Source organism: Podarcis raffonei, chromosome 14 (assembly GCF_027172205.1).
Source record: "Podarcis raffonei isolate rPodRaf1 chromosome 14, rPodRaf1.pri, whole genome shotgun sequence".
In the NCBI taxonomy this organism is placed as follows: Eukaryota; Metazoa; Chordata; class Lepidosauria; order Squamata; family Lacertidae; genus Podarcis; species Podarcis raffonei.
Window position 1 is genome coordinate 51,654,382 of NC_070615.1, and position 23,344 is coordinate 51,677,725.

At 48.4% G+C, this 23,344-nt stretch overlaps 1 protein-coding gene across 1 annotated transcript in view; it reads right to left on the reverse strand.

Moving 5' to 3' along the window:
* RADIL (Rap associating with DIL domain) overlaps positions 1-23,344 on the reverse strand; it is a 69,491-nt gene that overhangs the window by 40,510 nt on the left and 5,637 nt on the right. Inside the window, exon 2 of the mRNA XM_053365484.1 lies at positions 13,971-14,529. Within this exon, the coding sequence (XP_053221459.1) occupies positions 13,971-14,520 (550 nt within the window). The 5' untranslated portion in view covers positions 14,521-14,529. The remainder of the gene's footprint in view (positions 1-13,970; positions 14,530-23,344) is intronic.

The following is a 23,344-nucleotide window of genomic DNA, read 5'->3' on the forward strand; positions in this document are numbered from 1 at the left end:
TTCTTCCACCTCCCTCCACTTTTTGTGCTGGGACGGCAGAAAACCCCTTTATGCGCTGCTTGGATCGATTTTCTTCAGTCTGGAACCTCCTCTCAGACCTCTTCAGGGTTTGCGTCGCCCTCGCTTCCCCATCTTTTTATCCCGTATCCGTGATTGGGAGCGCTCTTACTGCAGCAGAGCGCTTTCCCTGACCCGAGGCTGAGCGCACCACGCCAGGAAGTACTTAATTCATTCCGGAGGTCCGTTCTTAACCTGAAACTGTTCTTAACCTGAAGCACCACTTTAGCTAATTGGGCCTCCCACTGCTGCCGCCTGGAGCTCCTTGGAGAAAATGGTGGGGTATAAATGCAATAGATGAATGAATGAATGAATACAGTAACCAAAACGTAGCCATCCTGCAAAATTCACACTTCTCTGAATTTTGCAATTCTGCCAGGCAGTGTGTACAAAAATGCATATTCTTGGATAAAGCATGCATATAAATGTTAGTGGAAATAATATGCAAAAATGCATTGCATTGGAGGAAATTGCTTGCAGAAAATGTGACTACTTGGAAAAAACACAAAAATGTGTCTATCGGGATAAATTTGCGCAAAAATGCTGATGGGTTTTTGTGAGTTTTTGGGTGGTGGTGGGGATGTTGGAGTGGGGGGGGGTCACAAACTGAAATTAAAGTTGGGAAAATGAGAAACTGAGAGGGACTGAACATGACACACTGCTCCTTCCCAAGGCCTGATCTGAGTGGCTGAATGAACTTTACTCAGACGCTTCTTTCCCCCTTTCTCTATCAATTAATCAGAAGAGAAACTGCGCTCGAAAATGGAGAAAGACAAATTTTGGGGAAGTTCTCAAAGGTGAAGTGCAGGGTTTTTGCTGTGCTCCTTTTCAGTGTGGCTGAAAAGACTTTTTATGTATGCGACAACAGCCACATGGATGCAACTAGCTGAAATGGCAAAACTGACTGGAAAGCTCAGGAACTGAGAAGACCAAAACTTCAAGAAAGAACGGGGAAAATTTATAATTCACCTAGGAGACAATCAGGATTTTAATAACACTTGTAAATATCATGGACAATATGGAGAGGTGTAAAAAAAAAAGGATTATGAAATAATATGCAGTTGAAAAGGTTGATAACAGTGGGAAGTCTGGAGATTCGGAGAAATCTCTAAATAGCAATGTTTATTTGGTATCGTTACAATCCAAGACTTGTAAAATCAAGTAAAAATGATTTCTCAAAAATAAATAAAAAATTCTCAATGTGGCTGGGGGTGTTGTTCTTTGTGAGGGCCCTTTCTTTCATTCCACAAATCCTGCTGGTGCCGGCATGCTGCTGCTGCAGCCTTCCCGGGTGCTTTTTGTTCCCAGCACAGAATCTCCTGCAGGGGACGAGAGGCCCTTTGGGCTCCGGTCTTCTCCTGGCAAAGGCCAGCTGTGCAGCTTTTTGTCCTTGTTGTAGTGTCCCGCCCTCCCCCAAGCGACGCCATGCTGCCATTTACCAGGCCTGGCAAACGCTCTCCTACGTTCTCCAGGGGTTTGTGTCAGCACAGAACAAGCACCACAGGCACACTGTTCCCGCCCACAAGCGCCATTCACACATTTCAGCAGAGTGCTTGACATTTCACGTTCCTTGCCTGAAAAAACAGGCAAATGGAATGGGGGCGGGGGGCAAGGGAGGGGCCTTACAAAATAACCAGAATGGGATAAAAATAACTCGACGGCTGCAATCCTCTTTCAGACTTTCTTCCCAAGGCAAGAAAACCACTTTAGTCGAGACAGAAGGCTCAATCCCCGGGTTCGTATTTCAGGGCATGTAGGTCACTGGTTGGGACATGAGTGGTGCTATGGGCGAAACCACAGAGCCTAGGGCTTGCCGATCAGAAGGTCGGTGGTTCGAATCCCCGTGACGGGGTGAGCTCCCATTGTTTGGTCCCTGCTCCTGCCTACCTAGCAGTTTGAAAACACGTCAAAGTGCAAGTAGATAAATAGCTACCGCTCTGACGAGAAGGTAAACAGTGTTTCCGTGCGCTGCTCTGGTTTGCCAGAAGCAGTGGCGTAGCGTTGGTTGTCAGCACCCGGGGCAAGGCAAGTAATTTGCGCCCCCTAACCCTACAAATCTATGCCTATGAATGATGGTCCCTCTCTCTCTCTCTTTCTCATATTCCAATTGATTCCCATTTCCGCCGATCGATCCCCGAAGCTCTCACCCAGCGAAATTTGTGCGTAATTACGCTTCGCCATCCCTAATCCTGCCGCTTCCACCGGGAAATCATGACGGTGCGTTTCTCCATCCTGATCCTAAAGCGCTTTGGTACTGCTTTGCCAAGGGACGAGAGAGAGTTCATAGTAAGTTGAATTTCCAGCTTTAAACTGGAAAAAAGCAGCGCGTTTGAAGATCAAAAGGCTATTGGGCATCTGGAAAAGGTGCAGAAAAGGGGTACCGAAAGGATCAAGGGGCTAGAGCCACATTTAGCGAAAAGGCGTGATAGAGGTTCATAAAATGACGCCTGGTGTGGCGAAAGTGAATAGAGAAAATACACACACCCCTTTTCATAACAATAGAACTTGGCGACATTCAACAAAGCTGAATGTTGGAAGATTCTGGACAATTGGAAGACCATCCTCACACAGCGCCTCCTCAAACTGTGGGATCCGTTCTCACCAGAGTCAGCGATGGCCACGATCACATAAAGAGGGACAGTGACTTTTCGGTGTCTAGATTGGCCCTCCAGCCCGACGGGGTTGGGGACTTGTACGTCTTTAAATATGGTTCAGAGAATTACAAGTAATCAGATCTGCAGGGGGTCAATAGTGCAAACTTTTTAAGACTAATGTTTATTTAGAAAAGTGAGTGGTGTCTGAGTTGCTTTGCCTGTGCCCCTGTGCCAGATCCTTAATGGCTTTGCAGACCTGCCGTAGCAAACTCCCGCGCGCCGCGAAAGGACCACCGGAGCAAGGGGAACCGGGCAGGAAGGCGACGCATCCCCCCCGCAAAAAAGCTCCGCGTTTCGCTCAGAAATCCTCTGTTCAAAGAGGGATCTCGGAGGAGGAGGGAGGACGGGGGGAGCTAGGGGGCAGGGTACGACGCGGCTGGGCCCTCTGGACTCGCGCCCCCCCAGATGTTGTGCCCGGTGAGGCCGGCACCCCGGCACCCCCCACGCTATGCCACTGGCCAGAAGTGGCCTAGTCATGCTGGCCACATGACCTGGAAAGCTGGACAAACACCAGCTCCCTCGGCCTATAGAGCGAGATGAGCGCCGCAACCCTAGAGTCGTCTACAACTGGACCTAACGGTCAGGGGTACCTTTACCTTTACCTTTAGGTCACTGGTGCCCGTAGGATATAGAATTGTAGAGTTGGAATGGACCCCAAGGATCATGTAGTCCAACCCCTTGCAATGCAGAAATCTCAGCTAGATCATCCTTGACAGATTGCCATCCAAGCTCTGCTTAAAAACCTCAAAGGAAGGAGAATCTGTACCTCCCACGGGAGTCCGTTCCACTGGTCAATGGCTTATTGCCGGAAAGATCTTTCTGATGTTGAGTCAGAATCTATTTTCTTGTAACTTGAAGCCATGGGTTCGGGTCCTACCCTCCAGAGCAGGAGAAAACAAGCTGGCTCCATCTTCTATGTGGAAGCCCTTGAGATATTTGAAGATGGCTATCACATCTCCTCTCAGTCTCCTCTTCTCCAGGCTAAACTTCCCCAGCTCCTTCAACCATTCCTCATCAGGCTTGGTTTCCAGACCCTTGATCATCTTGGTTGCCTTCCTCTGCACACCTTCCAGCTTGTCAACATCCTTCTTAAATTGTGGTGCCCAGAACTGGACACAGTATTCCAGGTGTGGTCTGACCAGGGCAGAACAGAGTGGGACTATTCCTTCCCCTGACCTGGACACTATGCTTCTGTTGATGCACCCAAGACTCAAATTGGCTCTACTAGACCCTAAAAATTTAAGTAATGTAGACTAAATTCCCTCTGGGATTGGGCCCCTGAAGCTTAAGTTTCATTCGTTTCATAGTAGATTCCTCTGCACACTTTCCAGCTTGTCAATCTCCTTCTTTGTCTCTGAGATCCTGGGGAGATGACACTTGCCTGGTCATCAGATGGATGATCAGTTTGCTGCTGTCCCTGCAGTCAGCTTCCCCAACCTGGTGCCCTCCAGTCATTGCTCCACTGCCACCCTTAAACAGCAAACAAAGATTGTGGTAGGCCAGGATGTCTTCTCCAAACCGAACCCAATACTAAGAATCTGTCAAGAATGTACAACCTGCTGTTGAAATGGAACACACAGGATGAAACGGTTAAATCAGCTATGATTAAATGGGCTCAGGACATTGGACATGATATTATGTTTGCTGACTGGGAACAGTTATGGACCACCGGAATGAAGTTTACGGCATGTAATGCCCTAAAAGAGAATATTATGAAAATGATTTATAGGTGGTACATGACCCCAGTCAAGCTAGCAAAAATCTACCATTTGCCCAATAATAAATGTTGGAAATGTAATGAAACTGAAGGTACTTTCTATCACCTTTGGTGGACGTGCCCAAGGATTAAGGCCTTCTGGGAAATGATTTATAATGAAATTAAGAAGGTGCTTAAGTGTACCTTTCATAAGAAACCAGAGGCTTTTCTCCTGGGCATGGTGGGCCAATTGGTGTCAAAGAAAGATAGGACGTTTTTTATGTATGCTACAACAGCAGCAAGAGTTCTACTAGCAAAGTATTGGAAGACACAAGAACTACCCACACTGGAAGAGTGGCAGACGAAGGTGATCGAATACATGGGATTGGCAGAGATGACGGGCAGAATCCGTGACCAAGGGAAAGAGACGGTGGAAGAAGATTGGAAGAAATTCAAATTTTATCTTTAAAATTGTTGTAAAATTAGTGAGTGTTAAAATGTCATGGGTAAAGCATAGCAGATTTGCAGAGATAAATGATTGGACAAGAGGAAAGAAAAGGGTTAAAGAAAGGAATTTATAAGCAATTCAAATCAGGGGTTGCTGAAAAAGTTTAAAATAGGGATGCAGAAAAGGGAGGCATGGGGAAGTCGTTGAAATTGGGTACAAGAAAAAAAATTCATGAAATTATACATGTTTATATGTTTGTTTGTTTGTGTTTGTTGTGTGTAATGTCTTATAATATATGTTGAAAAGCCAATAATTTTTTTTTTTTAAAAAAAGGATGTCTTCTCCAAACCTTCCAAATGAGATATTTTTTATGTACTGAAGTTCTCACCCTGGGCCAGCAGGGGGATACTGTAGATAGTTTTCACTCAGGTCCACATATGCAAATAGGGAATTGAAAGTGACGTTCAGTGATTGGATAGTTACAGAAAGTTGTTACTGTTGCTTTGCAGTTGAGCTCTATATAAGCAGGCTGGCTGAACCCTTCAGCCCAGTTCTGTTCTGGGCCTGTAAATAAACAAGAGCTGTTTGAAGAATCACTGTGTCGTCTGATATGTTCACCCACAATTTAACAATATTAGTTTATGCTTGCTTTGCCATTTTGCTCCCTGCCCCTTCTTCAGAAACCGACTCCTTCTCATCTGAGCCAGGCTGAGAACTTTGCTCTATTCCAAGGCTCGCAAATGTGCAGTGGGGGGAAATTCTCTGGCAGTTTCTCCTGATCTGAATTTCCTTGCAGGAATTTGGAAAGGGACACAGGTCAGCGGTGGGGTAGCTGCTTTGCAAGCAGAAGGCCCCAGGTTCCATGCCTGATGGCAAGTTTGGGAGAGATCCCAGACTAAAATCCTGGAGACATGCTGCCAGTCAGCACAGACAATATTGAACTAAATAGGTCCATGGTCTCACCCAGTTCTAGGCAGCTTTGTGTATTCCTAAGAATTATAATGAAAGCAGTGGTAATAGCAGTCACAGTTTTGGGATTTTAAGCTGTTGAGCCTCCTTGGAGACGGTTTTCATGCAAGAAACAGGGTGTGCCTAATTTCATAGTAAGATAGGGTTGCCATATTTTAAAGAGTGAAAATCCAAACATTTTCCTGATTTCCGTCCAGACACTGCTGCCGGCTGCTGTAGTCAGCACACGTCCAGGAAAATCAGGACGTATGGCAACTCTAATAATACTCCATGCAAAACTCAGCAAAATCCCTTGGTGCACATTATCCCGAAAACATAAAAACATTGCAAACATCAGGCAAAGGTGTTATGTACTGAAGTTCTCACCCTGGGCCAGCAGGGGCATACTGTAGATAGTTATAATAGTGCCACTGTATTCTGCTCTGGTCAGACCTCACCTGGAGTACTGTGTCCAGTTCTGGGCGCCACAGTTCAAGAAGGACACTGACAAACTGGAACGTGTCCAGAGGAGGGCAACCAAAATGGTCAAAGGCCTGGAAACGATGCCTTATGAGGAACGGCTAAGGGAGCTGGGCATGTTTAGCCTGGAGAAGAGGAGGTTAAGGGGTGATATGATAGCCATGTTCAAATATATAAAAGGATGTCACATAGAGGAGGGAGAAAGGTTGTTTTCTGCTGCTCCAGAGAAGCGGACACGGAGCAATGGATCCAAACTGCAGGAAAGAAGATTCCACCTAAACATTAGGAAGAACTTCCTGACAGTAAGAGCTGTTTGACAGTGGAATTTGCTGCCAAGGAGTGTGGTGGAGTCTCCTTCTTTGGAGGTCTTTAAGCAGAGGCTTGACAACCATATGTCAGGAGTGCTCTGATGGTGTTTCCTGCTTGGCAGGGGGTTGGACTCGATGGCCCTTGTGGTCTCTTCCAACTCTATGATTCTATGATTCTATGATTATGTAAATAAGGGATCGAAAGTGACGTTCAGTGATTGGATAGTTTTAGAAAACTGTTACAGTTACATTGTACTGGAGCTCTATATAAGCAGGCTGACTGATCGCTTCAGTTCAGTTCTGTCCTGGCCTGTGAATAAACAAGAGCTGTTTGAAGAATCACTGTCGTCTGATATGTTCACCCACAACTTAACAAAAGGAGAGAGAGTGTTTTGCTACATTTGCTGGCTTTCTGTTCTGAGATTCTGCCATTCTGACTGCAGATTGGGGTTATGTCTGTGCGGAATTTTCTTTGTCTCAAAGGTGATAAAACATTCCGTGGCGCCCAGTCCAAACTGGGGAAAATTAGCAAAAATTATATAATTTATAAATTAAAATATAAAAAAGGAAATATGCAGGAAATGATATTATTTTGAAATAAACCAGAGAAGGAGGTTGAGGGAAGTCGGGGGGGGGGATTTGGAATTGTGAATTATGTTATTTGTTATGATGTAATATTGAAAAAATGGAGGACTTAATAAAAATTATTTTTTAAAAAAACTGGGGGGGGGGGAGTTAACAAGCAAGGATGATGGTGGCAGCACAAATGCAAGGACTGTGGCCGAACCGATTTCAGCCAGGATGTCCTTCTGAGCCGGTGGCTGCCTTTGTTCGCTTGTCACAAAAGCGGTGCAATCCTGCCCGCCTGCCTGACATCTGCTTCTTGCTTGGATAACTGTCCTGCCCCTGGTTATCAGCTTGTGCGATGCGTCAACGATAGGAGACAGGGAACATCTGCTGGACGCTTCTCCCTCCGGGGCAGAAAGGAAACAGACCAGCAAAGGGCTCTCAGAAAACAGACGTCCTTGAATCCCGAAACACACATGCACCCAGCGTTCAGAGTCAGCGATGGAGACGGGAAAATCTCTGGCTGATTTGGAAAGGGTCCTGATTCGCAAAGTGTTCTACAACATAGGAGCAACCCACAGGCCTCCACTCCATTCCCTGCCCCGTCCTAAATTGGGCTGTCAAAGTGAAGAAATAATAATAATAATAATAATAATAATAATAATAATAATAATAATAATAATTTAATTTATACCCCACCCATCTGGCTGGGTTTCCAAAATAATATTAAAATACAATAACCTATTAAACATTAAAAGCTTCCCTAAACAGGACTGCCTTCAGGTGTCTTCTATAAGTCTGGTAGTTGTTGTTCTCGTTGATATCTGGTGGGAGGGCGTTCCACAGGGCGGGCGCCACCACCGAGAAGGCCCTCTGCCTGGTTCCCTGTAACCTCACATCTCCAAGCAAGAGATAACCAAAGCATGCAGTCTGTGGGAGAGGGATGAGGGGGCTGTGGACCTTCAGATGTTGCAGGATTGCACCTTCCAGACTGCTAAGATCCTCTGCTGGACACCTTCCCTTGGTCCCACCATCATCAGAGGTATGGTCCGGAGTGAAATGAGACAGGGCCTTTTCTGTGGCTGCCCCCATATTGTGGGATTCCCTCCAAGAGAGGTCAGGCTGGCTTCCTCCCTGTCATCCTTCCATAAGCAGACCAAGACCTTCCTCTGGAAAGCAAGGTGCAAATGAGGCTGACCTACCGGGCTGCTTCTCAGAGGAAACTGTGCTTTAATGGCTGGCTCTAAATGTCTTCAGGTGTGTTTTAATTACAGTGGTACTTTGCTTCCTGAACCCAATCCGTTCCGGAAATCCATTTGACCTCCAAAACGTTCGCAAACCGAAGAGCGGCTTCTGATGGGCTGATTGGCCTTGGAAACAATGTCGACAGCCGAAACGGATGTTCAGCTTCCCAAAAAACACTCGCAAACCAGAACATTTAATTCCGGGTGTGTGGCATTTGAGAGCCGACTTGTTCAGGAGCCAAGCTGTTTGGGAACCGAGGTACCACTGTATTGCTTTGAACTAGATTGTTTTGTTGCTCTGTATTCCATAATGCTGTTTTTAAGTGTTGCGAGCTGCCGGGGAGAGAAAGGTGGGCTATAAACACATTAAATTAGAAATAAATAAACAAAGAATTCTGGGGATGGGATTTGCTTCTGGCAAGTTGCAATCTTTGGGTTATCTGTCACCTCCCAAAGGCTGAAGAATGATTCCTAGGCTGTCTCTGGAAGGTGAAGGTCCACTCCCTATCTGCAAGCTTCCAGCAAAACGCCAGCAAAATGCCTTCGGAGTCCTGCCTGCTAAGTCACCCGTGATCCTAATCGGCTGATCAGCTCTCCCCCCAGCCCGTTTCTGCCGTCCTCCACCCACCTGCTGCCGCAGCCAGGAGAAAAGATGAGCTTAAGTCTCTCACCCTTCAGTTGACGGATCAGCTTCCCAGAGTGGAATCCCCTTCGCGTGTGCAAGAAGGTCTTATCCTCCCTCCCCACTGAAGCCCAGTTGACAAAACTGCTCCTTATATCCAGCAGCTGCAACGTTGATCCCAGAGGGTGATAGGAAGAGCAGAGGAGTGTCGTTGCCCAAGCAAAAATGGCTCTTCTGCCCCTACCACCGTGCCATAGCTCAGAGGTACAGCATGGAAGAAGGGGGAGGCCCCAGGTTCAATAATAATACAGTCATACCTCGGGTTACAGATGCTTCAGGTTATATACGCTTCAGGTTACAGACTCCACTAGGCCAGAAATAGGGCTTCAGGTTAAGAACTGTGACGCAGCGGCAGCAGGAGGCCCCATTAGCTAAAGTGGTGCTTCAGGTTAAGAACAGTTTCAGGTTAAGTATGGACCTCCGGAACGAATTAAGTACTTAACCCGAGGTACCACTGTACAGTCATACCTCGGGTTACAGATGCTTCAGGTTGCGCGATTTCGGGTTGTGCACCGCGCTGAACCCAGAAGTACCGGAACGGGTTACTTCCGGGTTTCGGTGCTTGTGCATGTGCAGAAGCGCTAAATCATGCTTTGTGCATGCTCAGAAGCGCCGAATTGCAACCTGCGTGAACGCAGCGCTGCAGGTTGCGGACACTGCGGGTTGCAAATGTGCTTCCAGCACAGATCCTGTTTGCAACCCGAGCGTCCACTGCAATTTGTCATTGATAATAATAATAATAATAATTTTATTATTTATACCCTGCCCACCTGGCTGGGTTTCCCCAGCCACTCTGGGCGGCTTCCAAAAAAGATTAAAAATACATTAAAACACCAGTCATTAAAAACTTCCCTGTCTTCAGATGTCTTCTAAAAGTCAGATAGTTGTTTATTTCCTTGACATCTGATGGCAGGGCGTTCCACAGGGTGGGTGCCACGACCAAGAAGGCCCTCTGTAACCTCACATCTTGCAGTGAGGGAACCGCCAGAAGGCCCTCGGCGCTGGATCTCAGTGTCCGGGCTGAATGATGGAGGTGGAGACGCTCCTTCAGAGATACTGGTCTGAGGCCGTTTAGGGGGTTTGAAGGTCAGCACCAACACTTTGAATTGTGCTTGGAAATGTACAATCCCTGCCAGGTAGGACTGGGAGGGTCCCCTGCCTTTAGCCCTCAAGAGCTGCTGCTAGTTGTAAGAATATAAGAAAAGCCTACTGGATCGGGCCACTGGCCCATCTAGTCCAGCATCCTGTTCTCACTGTGGCCGACCAAATGCGCCAGCGGGAAACCATAAGCAGGACCTGAGTGTGAGAACCCTCTCTCCTCTTGTGGTTTCCAGCAACTGATATTCAGAAGCATTGATCATCCTTGCTAGGAGCCATCGATAGTTCTCCCTTCTCCATGAACTTGTCCAATCATCTTTTAAAGCCCTACAAGTTGGTGGCCATCCCTGGTCTCCTGCAACAGGGAGTTCCACAGTTGAACTATGCACAGAAAAATTTTGTATGCTGCTGCTTAGAACAGAACAGAATATGAATCTTCATTTGTATCAGCCACTAGCCATAGCAATAAAATAAAATAAAAATGTACTGAAGATAGAGGGGGAAACTTTACTATAGAAAAAAACCATTTTGGGGGTTTACATCAATTACCAAGTAACAGATGTTATTCTAATTTCCCCCGCTAAAAACCTTGCAGTTTTTGCTGTCACCTGGTCATCTTGATCTGCTAAAAGAAAGGACACAGTAGCAATGGTTGAGCGACCCAAATGGACAATAATAGAGGGGTAATAACGCCACTTTTATATGCCTGTTGTAAGCTATGATTTTCCCAGTAGTGATGTATAGAAGTGAGAGCTGGACCATAAAGAAGGCTGATCGCCAAAGAATGGATGCTTTTGAATTATGGTGCTGGAGGAGACTCTTGAGAGTCCCATGGACTGCAAGAAGATCCAACCTCTCCATTCTAAAGGAAATCAGCCCTGAGTGCTCACTGGAAGGACAGATCCTGAAGCTGAGGCTCCAAGACTTTGGCCACCTCATGAGAAGAGAAGACTCCCTGGAAAAGACCCTGATGTTGGGAAAGATGGAGGGCACAAGGAGAAGGGGACGACAGAGGACGAGATGGTTGGACAGTGTTCTCAAAGCTACCAGCATGAGTCTGACCAAACTGTGGGAGGCAGTGGAAGACAGGAGTGCCTGGTGTGCTCTGGTCCAGGGGGTCACGAAGAGGCGGACACGACTCAACAACAACAAAAGACCCCACTTCTCAAATCTTTAAAAAAGAGTGCAAGCCAGAAGCACTGACTCGTTTTTGCTCCAATCAGGTTTGCCCAAATACTCATTGGCATTACAAATGTCTGCATTCTGCACATGCACAGAGGCTGCCCCCCAACTCCTTGGAGAAGCTCAGGTTCCATTCTCAACAGATTGGTTGTCTTTGAGGGGTGATGTCTAACGGCCTTGTTCGTGTAAGGTAAAGCAAATGCACTTATTTTTGTGCAGCGTACATTCGATTCTGAAGCCAGATCCATCAGAGGCCACGTTCCCACTGCTGCCGCAGAAACATAACTCCGGTTGCCAACAGAGAACTTGGCCCCAGAGCTACACTTGCCTGCTAAAGCAATAAAAACAGGCGGGGAGTTTGCTCAGATTCGTTTCCTGAAAATATGTTGATGGTCTTCGTGACCTAAAAGGGCCAGGCAGGCCACAGGAAAACTCATTATCTTAGCGGGGGAAAAGGAACAGGTGGCGTTTTCGCTGCAGGTACAGAAAGCGGCCGGGGTCTCTTTGCCATTGCTGGTTGTGGGAGGAAAATGCCTGGGAAAGTGGAATGTGCCAGACCCCTAGAAGACGCAGCAAAGGAGGAGAGCCCAGTCCAGGGGTGAAGAGATTAGATTTGTGAATTGGCCTGATTCGCATAAACCTGAGTTAATTCACAGATCGGAAAACATTGCAACCACCAGCCAAATATGCTTTGGATACTCCTCTGCATTTGGAAAACACATCTTTGTGTGAAAACAAGTTTAGTAATACATATTTAAATACATATTGCACAATGCATTTTCTTGCAAAGTTTGCATTTCTGGACAGACAGACAGACAGACAGACAGACGGAAATAATTGCAGATTAATGTGAAAACAAAGCAGACTGAATGCATGTGAAGCAGGCGAGAGACCAGTGGCAGCCGTGGTTCTCCCTGGTGTTTGCGACCCAAACTGGTTCCCCACCCCATCTTCCCATGCATGTGGGGTTTTTTCCCATAGAAATGTCACTGCATAGATGGAGAAGAGTAAACCAAGGTGGGTTGTGTATAAGAGAGTGGACTATGTGGGTTTCTGGCTGATGCTGGGAGCTGGAGACACAGTACAATGTCTGCTCTGTGCTGTACCCAAATATGTGACTTGTGGCTTCCCTGGAAATGTTGTGTTCCAGACTTTTAAAAGCAACCCCTAAAACAGCAATTTAACATGAATTTTACTACCTAACAAGACCATTGATCCATAAAACAAAAGCAACAATCAATGTATTGCAGTCACACACACAATCAATCAATCAATCAGTATCTGGACTGGGTTCCACACAGTCACAAAAACAAAAAGAGCCGCAAAAACAAAAATCCAAAATAAATAGCAAAAACAGACAGACCTCAGAGTAACACTCAAAATGGAAGCGTAACACTCAAAACGGAGCACGTTTGGCTTCCAAAGAAAGTTCACAAACAGCTTCCAGGTTGTTTGAGTACCAAGGTGTTTGAGAACCAAGGTACCACTGTAATAAAACAACAACAGTCATACCTCTTGTTACATTCGGTTCAGGTTACATCTTTTCAGGTTGCGTCCTGCAGCGACCCGGAAGTACCGGAAAGCGTTACTTCCAGGTTTTGCCACTCGCGCATGTGCAGGCGCTCAAAATGACGTCACACGCATGCACAGAAGCGGTGAATCGCGACCCACGCACGTTGCATTCTGTTCATGTTGCGAACGGGGCTCTGGAATGGATCCCGTTCGCAACCAGAGGTACTACTGTATTATTATTATTATTATTATTATTATTATTATTATTGGATAGGATGTCCCTATTTTCATCGGAGAAATATTGGAGGGTATGGTCTCAGCCAGTGTACCAGATGGAGCTTGGTAGGGCAGCCACCCTGGACACAGAATTGACCTACCTCCTGTTAGGATTTTTATCTACCTCAGCAAGTAGCACTATGTTGTTTATATCATGTGAGTGTCTGAGAGCATGAGACAGGAAGTCTCAGGACTGTTGGAATATTGCTGAAGAGTTTCGTTTCACTTCTGTATGTGAAGCTGTTCTGTACTGGTGCTGAGAGAGCACAGACATGCTTTGTATATAGACTGTTAATAAAGTAGTTTTAGAGCTACTGATTGACTCTTTCTTCTGCTATGAGATGCCAGATGATGACCGTGCTCCTCTCAGGAGAGAGGGGTCGCTTATCACCGGTCTCTCTGGACTGAGGAAGATTTACAGCCAGAGAGTGAGCACCGGAGAGACGCCCTGGTGTCTTGGGAAGGTGGTGGCCTTCCCGGGCGTTTTTTCCAGTGTGGTGTAGTGGTTAAGAGCAGTGGACTCGTAATCTGGTGAACCAGGTTCGCTTCCCCGCTCCTCCACATGCAGATGCTGGGTGACCTTGGGCCAGTCACACTTCTCTGAATTCTCTCAGCCCCACTCACCTCACAGAGTGTTTGTTGTGGAGGAGGAAGGGAAAGGAGAATGTGAGCCGCTTTGAGACTCCTTTGGGTAGTGATAAAGCGGGATAGCAAATCCAAATTCTTCTTCTTTTCTTCTTCCATCCCGGACCCCCAGAAGCCTACCACTAATACTACTACTACTAATAACCCAAATGACCCAGGGGCTTCTTCCTCACCTGCCGTGACGGTGTCTTTGTCCCTGGAGGCCAGCTCTTCCACCTCCGCCCTCTTCCGGAGCTCCAGCCTCCGGGAGCATCCTTCGCGCGGCTTCCACAGCTCCTGGATCAGCAGCGGCTTCTCGTGGTCCTGCAGGACCCTCAGCCCCTCCATCTGCCACTGCCTCTCGGGGCCCCCGAACCGCCCGACGACGTCGCAGAGGACGTAGCGTCCCGCGCTGACCTGGCTCAGCCCGTAGCGCTCAAGGGCCTCCTTGGCTAGCTCCCGTGCGCTGGAGCTGGCCGTGGCCAGGACGCTCTTGTAGTGGGCCCCCGTGCAGACGGCGCCCCCGAAGATCTTGAGCACCCCGGGGGCCGAGGCCTGGGTGGAGAGCTCAGAGGGGTCCTCGCCGCCCTCCGCCGGGCCAGCGGCCACAGAGAGGCGGTCCTTGTAGCTCAGAGTCCGGTGCAAGACCTGGGAGAAGATCCGGCTCTGCCGCTTGAACTTGCCTTTGGACGGCGGCGACATGGCCGAGGGCGAGCGGTAGAACATCGCGGCGGAGGCGGTCATGGGTCAAGGCTGCAGAGGCGGGAGAAAGAGAGGGTCAGCACGCTTGGAAGAAAGGCGGAAACCCCAAAAGAGAAAAATTATTCCCCCCCTTTTAAATAACTTTTATTCATTTTCCATTTAAGCATATATAATCACATCATTGGGACGCGGGTGGCGCTGTGGGTTAAACCACAGGGCCTAGGGCTTGCCGATCAGAAGGTCATGGTTCGAATCCCTGTGACGGGGTGAGCTCCCATTGCTCGGTCCCTGCTCCTGCCAACCTAGCAGTTCGAAAGCACGTCAAAGTGCAAGTAGATAAATAGGTACCGATCCGGCGGGAAGGTAAACGGCGTTTCCGTGCGCTGCTCTGGTTCGCCAGAAGCAGCTTAGTCATGCTGGCCACATGACCCGGAAAAACTGTCTGCGGACAAACGTCGGCTCCCTCGGCCAGTAAAGCGAGATGAGCGCCACAACCCCAGAGTCGTCCGCAACTGGACCTAATGGGCAGGGGTCCCTTTACCTTTAATCACATCATCATTATCCACTTCACCACTTTGACTCTTCGGAGCCTATCAACTTCTTTCCCTCCCACCTCTTGGCTTTCAAAATTAACCTTTATATCACAGCATTTTATATATTTTCCAGTTCTAATGAAACTCATCACAAAATACCTCGAAATTTAAATAAATATAGAAAGGTAAAAAAATTCTCATTACAAGTCTTCAGATAACCCTATTAGTCTGGTACTAATCCCAGTATGTTTCTGAGCACAGTTCAAAGTGTTGCTGTTGACCTTGAAAGCCCTAAACAGCCTCAAAGGTCCAGTAGACCTGAAGGAGCGTCTCCACCCCCATTGTTCAGCCTGGACACTGAGGTCCAGATCCGAGGGCCTTCTGGCAGTTTCCTCCCTGCGAGAAGCCAAGTTACAGGGAACCAGGCAGAGGGCCTTCTCGGTGGTGGCACCCACCCTGTGGAACCTCCCATCAGATGTCAAGGAAATAAACAACTATCTGACTTTTAAAAGACATCTGAAGGCTGCCCTGTTTAGGGAAGCTTTTAATATTTGGTGAATTATTGTATTTTAATATTTTGCTAGAACCCGCCCAAAGTGGCTGGGGAAACCTAGCCAGATGGGTGGGGTATAATAATAATAATAATAATAATAATAATAATATTATTATTATTATTATTATTATTATTATTAATTTACTTGAACAGCCGTCAAAATTAGGGTTGCAATTACTCGGAGGAATAATAACATCAGATGTCAAGGAATAAACAACTATCTGACTTTTAGAAGACATCTGAAGGGAAGTTTTTAAAGTTTTATGTTTTATTCTGTTTATTCTGTTTTCAATACTCTGTTGGGAGTTGCCGAGAGTGGTTGGGGAAACCTAGCCGGATGGGCAGGTATAAATATATTATTATTATTATTATTATTATTATTATTATTATTATTATTATTATTATTTTGAACATGCAAACCAAGCTCCATTCTGTTTCCTCCGTCCGCAGCAGAGCTATCACACTGCCCCGTTGGCTTTGGAAGTTGTCTTTCTGTTTTGGGAGGGGTTGCGACTTTCTTAGGCCAGCCCTGAAACTCATATTCTCAGTGTAACTTCAGAAGAGCCACTCCTGCGTGCCAGATGGACTCGGCATCCGTTCAAGCCAGAGAGCAGCATCTCCTGCAACTCTTTGGGAGCCAAGAGCAGAGGGGTGGAGTCTGCATTTCTGGACGGGTCGATGAATCAGTGTACAGTATACAACCCATCTGGGACTCCTATGAAATTATTTCCTCCCGTCAGGAATGCTTGGCCCAGCCGAGCAGAATATCTCTAGCTGGGTGGCTGGGAAAGAAAGAGACATTTTTTGAGCATCCCATCTTAGAGGCTCTTCCTTTCACTCCTTCACATATTAACGCTGGATACACACTCTGTGGCGTATCTAACAATATCTAACAAAGAAGGATCGGTGTGACATTTTATGATGAGCGCAAAGCCGGTTTTCAGGATAGGGCAGAGAGAAGCAAGCTGCTTTCATGAGATCTAGCAACATGCTAGGTGCATCACAGAAATTAGGAGGTGGGGGCAGGGCCAGATTTAGGTTTGATGAGGCCCTAAGCTCCTGAAAGTAATGGGGCCCTTGATATGTCCAGCTGTCCTTTGTCAACAACAAATTGTTGCTGCTTTTTTGTGTTGAATATAGTGGTACCTTGGGTTACTTTACCTTCGGGTACAGTAATTTCAGGTTACGAACGCAGCAAACCCGGAAGTGCATACCACAAAAACCATTCTGAGACGAAATGTCAAGAATACTCTGAATCATCCCTTCCATGGACCCTATTAATCCTGTTTTCAACTGCATATCACAGGGGTGCCCAGATTTGATGAAGTGAACATGCATGAGGTCCGACCAAAGTTGCTGAGCTTTTTTTAGGATTGAAGTTGCTGTTGAGCTTTTTTAGGATTTGAACCCAAGAAATAAACTGCCACAGGGGCCAGATTAAACCGGCCAGGGGGCCGGATTAGGCCCCCAAAACGGACTTTGGACATGCCTGGCACATTACTATAATTTTTCTCTTTCTAAATTATCCATACATACTGTTACATTACAAGTGTGTTCAAAATCCTGCCAGTGTTTTAACCTGCTTACAATAATCTTGTATATACATTATAAACTTTTCCCATTCTTTTTTTTTTTCTTCCAGATCTCGTTTTTCGATTCCTGAGCTTCCCAGTTAGTTTTGCCATTTCGGCGTAGTCCATCATCCGCTCTGTTCCGCGTTGGTCAGACCACACCTGGAGTCCTGTATCCTGTTCTGGGCGCCACAATTTAAGACGGATGTTGACAAACTGGAAGGTGTTCAGAGGAGGGGAGACCATGATGATCAAGGGTGGGGAAACCACGCCTGATGAGGAATGGTTGAGGGAATTGGGTACATTTAGCCTGGGAAAGAGGAGACTGAGAGGAGATGACTTGCCAGCAGGACAGCTTGTTCAGGCGGGGATCATGCCCACCCACTGGCCCCCAGAAGCCTATGCAGAACAAAATGAGGCCCTCAAGCTGAAGAAGCTTCCTTCATGTCTTGATAGATATCTCTAGAACAGCGTTCTCAACCTGTGAGTCCCCAGATGTTGCTGGACTACAACTCCCATCATCCCTGAGCTCTGGCCTTGCTAGTTAGGGGTGATGGGAGTTGTAGTTCAACAATATCTGGGGACCCACAGGTTGAGAAAGGCTGATTTAGAGCATCATGGGCCAATTCTGTGCAAATCTGAGCCCTCTTGTTGGCACTGCAGGCAGCTTGGCTGGGCAAGAACCCAGAACAATCCCATTCGAGGAAACGCCTTTAGCGTAAGGTTACCAGATTGTTTTTCAAAGAATCTGGGGAAGTCGGAATGAATGGATCTTGTCAGGGGACTGATTTGTAAATCTGGGGACTGTCCCCGGGAAACGGGGACGTCTGGTCACCTTACTTTAGCAGCTGGGTCAGCCCAGATGCCCGTCGGGGATCTACTGGGTCCCTCTCCCTCCTGGGGCTTAAAAGGCTCCTTGCCTCCTCCGTCACCTGAGCCAGGGACCCTCCTCCTCCTCCTCCTCTCTTGCTATCAGAAACAGCTTTACTACTTTAGCCCTGGAAAATCTCCAAAGGCAGGCTTCCCTGCGCGACTAAGAGGCAAGGTCACCTTCTAACCCAGTAATGCTTTCTATTCTAAGCGCTGCGATGGGACGTCATCCGCCGTGGCTTCGCTGGCTCCCGTCCCACTTTGCGTACACCAGTCTCTCCGGGGCCCACAGCCCAGCAGCGACCTCTTTCCCTCCTTCCCTTGTCACCCCAAAGAAATCTTCAAAGGGCAGCTGCCGCCTGGATGCTGCCGGATTTCAGCCCCCAGCCAGCGTGCCTTGCCGTCCCGGGAGTTGTAGCACAGGGTGCTAGCCTGGTGCAGAAGGGCTGTAGCTCAATGGCAGAGCTACATGTGGAAGGTCCTAGGTTCAATCACGCAGGCATCTCCAGGTAGGGCTCCCTGCATGAAACCCAGGAGAACTGTTGCCAGTCAGTGCAGGCGATAGGAGCTAGGTGGAGCCAATGGTCTGGCTCTCTTTTAAGAAGAGCAGCTGTATCCATTTTGCTTTTTACTCAGCAGAGGGGCTGTCTGGGCAGACCTGCAACCAGTGCTGGAAATCCACCCGTCCTTCAACCAGCAGGGATCAAAGTCCCCTCATTCTTCTGACATGCCTGCAAATACAGGGAGCTGTTGTGTCTATCAAGCCGAGCCGCTGCTCCATATTGCCGACACTGGCTGACAGCAGCTCTCCAGGATTTTGGACAAGGGAGTCTCTCCTGATTCTACCAGGAGATACTGTCGCTTGCCCAGCCTGCCTCTGAGCTATGATCCTGCTCCGATTGCTAGTCCCAGACCCTCCAAGCTTCATGTTGTGGATTTTTCAGGGTACGTAAGGACCCCAGGAGTGGGACGCGGGTGGCGCTGTGGGTTAAACCACAGAGCCTAGGACTTGCCAATCAGAAGGTTGGCGGTTCGAATCCCCACGATGTGGTGAGCTCCCGTTGCTCGGTCCCTGCTCCTGCCAACCTAGCAGTTCGAAAGCATGTCACAGTGCAAGTAGATAAATAGGTACCGCTCCGGTGGGAAGGTAAACAGCATTTCTATGCACTGCTCTGGTTTGCCAGAAGCGGCTTAGTCATGCTGGCCACATGACCCAGAAGCTGTACGCCAGCTCCCTCGGCCAATAAAGCGAGATGAGCGCCACAACCCCAGAGTTGGCCACGACTGGACCTAATGGTCAGGGGTCCCTTTACCTTTTAAGGACCCCAGGAATGAATTAAGTTCGTATCCGGAGGGTCCACTGTATTTAAAATGCATCTCTGGGTTATTTGTGGGGCTTAGGAATGGGTTCATTTCCCCCAAAAAAAATATAGTCCAGCCCTCCACAAGGTCTGAGAGACAGCGCACGGCTAAAAAGGTTGCTGACCCCTGATGTTGGGTCTTTCCTCTTTGCCCCTCCAGATCTTCCCTTTCTCCTTTGCATATCTCACTGGGCGGTGGGGGCAAGAGGATGGGGATCTATCGGGACAATTAAACTTTGGCCCCCTCAGAGGCCTTCAGCGGAGAGCTCAGCGAGGGGAGGAGGAGAGCCTTCCAGCACCCAAAATGTGGGAGAGAGGAGGGTGCCAAAACTGCAAAGAAAATGTTCAGAGAGATGGGGCAGAGAGAGAGTGCAAAGCAAAGCTTCCCTTTGAGCAGCTAAGTTTAGGTGCCCAGCTTTTCTCCCTCCCCAAGGTGGGCATTGCACTGCAGCACCCAGCGAAAGCACTTGGCGCCAGGCTCTCCGCACTGCCTGCTTCTGGGGATCTCCTTCGGCACATCGCCTCCCTGGCAGCGAAGCTCCGGGGACACGTGGCAAATTGCAGAACCGAAAACATCTCAGCTGCAAGCAAGCGACACGGTTAGCTTCCTGCAGGCTGGTGCGATTCCGAGCCAAGGGTGGTACACATGGAAAGTGGAGCGAGGCGCCAGGGAGCGTTTGTTCCCCGGCTGGTTTTGCAATGAGGTCTCAGTAGCGGAAATATCTCGGGCCTTTTTCAGCAAACGGCTCCCCTTAAACGGCCAGCTGAGCGCTAGGAGACGAAGGCCTCAAGAGAGCAGTTGGTTTGGTGATGCAAAAACATCAAGAGAGTGGATTGTGGATAGCCTCTGAGAGGCCCAGGAAATTCCAGCTAGGGGCAGGTTTCCCAGTTTAATTTGCAGCCTGATCAATTAAAGACTGGCTCCAGCAGACTTAGCAGACAAGAGCAATGGTGGGTTCAACCAGTGACGGATTTACGTATAACCTAAACAAGCTATAGCTTAGGGCCCCACTCTCTTGGGGCCCCCAAAAAAATTTAAAGGAAAGAAACCTGGATGTACATTTCCAAAATACAGTCATGCCTCAGGATAAATGTGCTTCAAGTTAAGTACTTTCAGGCTGCGCTCCGCGGCTACCCAGAAGTAACAGAGTGCATTACTTCCGGGTTTCGCCCTGCGCGCATGCGCAGACGGTCAAAATGACATCACGGGCATGTGCGGAAGCGACGAAACACGACACGCGGACACGGGTTGCGTGCGCTTCAGGATGGGAACGGGGCTCCGGAACGGATCCCGTTCGCATCCCGAGGTACCACTGTATAAGATAAAAAACAAATAAAATAAAACCTACCTACAGCAACAGTGTTTTGTGTTGTGTAGGCTCCTCTGATGTAAGTCACAGGCTAGCCTGCTCCCTCAAATATCACTACTTTGCTCCTTTCTATATATGGGGTGCCTACATTCTGCATGGACTGGTTACACGGCAACATGCGCAAATGGCTTGAGATACCATATTTTACCATATAGCATATATTCAATGCAAAAAACAGTGACAATTTGTTGTTGGCAAAGGACAGCTGGACATATAAAGGGCCCCATTACCTTCAGTAACTTAGGGCCTCATCAAACCTAAATCCAGCCCTGGGTCCAACCAGCAAGAAGGCAATTTCTGCCCCTGCTGTGGAGGGAAGTGAGGGGCAGGTGTTCTCATCCGCCTGGGAAGGGAGCTTACCTGGGAGAAGGAAAACTCTGACCCTAAACCTCCACTACCTTGTGGGATACCATCAGGAGAAAAAAAGGCTCAGGAGGAAAGGGAAAGGGACCCCTGACCATTAGGTCCAGTCGTGGCCGACTCTGGGGTTGCAGTGCTCATCTCGCTTTACTGGCCGAGGGAGCTGGCGTGCAGCTTCCGGGTCATGTGGCCAGCATGACTAAGCCGCTTCTGGCGAACCAGAGCAGCGCACGGAAACACCGTTTACCTTCCCGCTGGAGTGGTACCTATTTATCTACTTGCACTTTGACGTGCTTTCGAACTGCTAGGTTGGCAGGAGCAGGGACTGAGCAACGGGATCTCACCCTGTCGCGGGGATTCGAACCACCGACCTTCAAATCAGCAAGCCCAAGAGGCTCAGTGGTTTAGACCACAGCGCCACCCGCATCCCTCATAAATCGAGTGGAGTCCCTAAGACGGTTGGGGGGCGCCTTGTATATGCCTCCTTCCGGCAATGGCTGCAACCAGGCTGGTGCCAAATGTCTTGCACCGCTTTCTTTTGGAGCACATTGGCGAGGCTGGGGGGGGTGTGTCTCGTCAGCTGGGCACCCCAGGACTTCCATGCACACTGCCCAGGTCTGCACCCCAGGGAGGTCAGTTTCTAATGCTGCAGTTTGACTTCACCCCCCGAGGCGCACTCCATTGTCAGACAGATGCCAACAACAACAACAACACTTGCTTTTTTCTTACTGGTTTCTTTTTTACGCAGTCCAGCGGCATTGAAACCTCATGCAATAAATAAATAAATTTCCAGTCGCCTGCAAGCCTTCGATCCTGATATGGGCACATAGCAACCTGAAAATATTTTCCTTCCTTTTCTGCTCAACTCAGGGCTGATGCCTGAAATGTAATATTGAGATGCTTCAAAAATCACGCAGTGCATAGGAATTGCAACTGCTTCCCCAGCCCAGGAAGGGGGTTGGGGGAACGGGAGCAGCCGTGCAGGTTTTTGCTCTTAATCCAACGGAAAAAGAAAATAAGGCGACTCTGTGGCATTTGCTAGTGTTCCTGGCGCTAACACAGAGGTCTCAATGGGATGCCTAATGACGGTTTTATTACAGCAATAATGACTTTGTCGTAATTAGCTGATCACACAGAGCTCTGGAAAGAGAAACTCCCCAAGCAGCTCAGTTACCTGACGCTTCTCCGGGTTTTCTCCCTATGGCCGCAGAATGTATTGCAAACATTTCCCAGGGAAACCCAGGCAGCCTCAGCAGGGCAAGAATGCTAAAGGGGGGGGCGTGAAACAACATATTGGGAGCAGAGGGTCCCATATCCCGCCCCCCATCCTTGCCTCCCTCGATCTTCTGGAAGCCCTCGAAAACAGAAAGACAAAGAAATTGGGGGGAAACCACTGAGGTTGCTGGAGGCTTCCTGTGCCTGACTCAGGCAGAAATTCAGCAGGTGAAGAAGCCTCACCTGTTGAATTTCTGCCTTGTAACACCAAACTTTTTTAAAAGCCTTCCTTTTGCATACAATGGGAGCTGCACGGACCTTAACTCTCACACACAATCCTTCCTCACCATTTTGATATAAGACTCTTTGGGTGCTGTAAATATAAATATATGGGTGGGTAGGTGGGAATCTAGCCCACATGAGTCCAGTTGACCACTTCTGCATGGTTTTAGACCCTGCAAATGGCAAAAGAGCCTCGTTTGTGGCCCCGTCCACTTGGGAGCTGGCCCGGCTTCTGCCACCAGGCCCGGCTTGGTCACCAACAGCAACCAGATGGGCCTCGACTCGCCGTCCAGCTATTTTTTTCCTGGCTGCACTTTCAGAGGGAATGGAAAACACGAGGTAGGCTCTTCCCGTCAGCTGCTGAGCTGGTCGCCTCTGTACACAGCAACCCTTTAAACAGAAGAACCTAAGGAGAGCCGGCAGGATCAGGCCAGTGGCCCATCTGGGCAGCATCCCGTTCTCACAGGGGGCAACCGGATGCCCATCATGGGAAGCCCAGAAGCAGGATTGTGTGAAGGGCGGTGGAGGCAGAGGAGAGCCCTCTCCTCGATGAATTTGTCCTCTTTTAAAGCCATCCGAGGCAGTGGCCGTCCCTGCCTCCTGCAGCAGGGGGTTCCACAGTTTGCACTTCTTCTACATGCAGCTGCTGGGAGAGATCATCAGGGGTTTGGGTTGGGTGTGCATCAATATGCAGATGATACCCAGCTCTACCTCTCTTTCAAATCAGAACCAGTGAAGGCGGTGAAGGTCC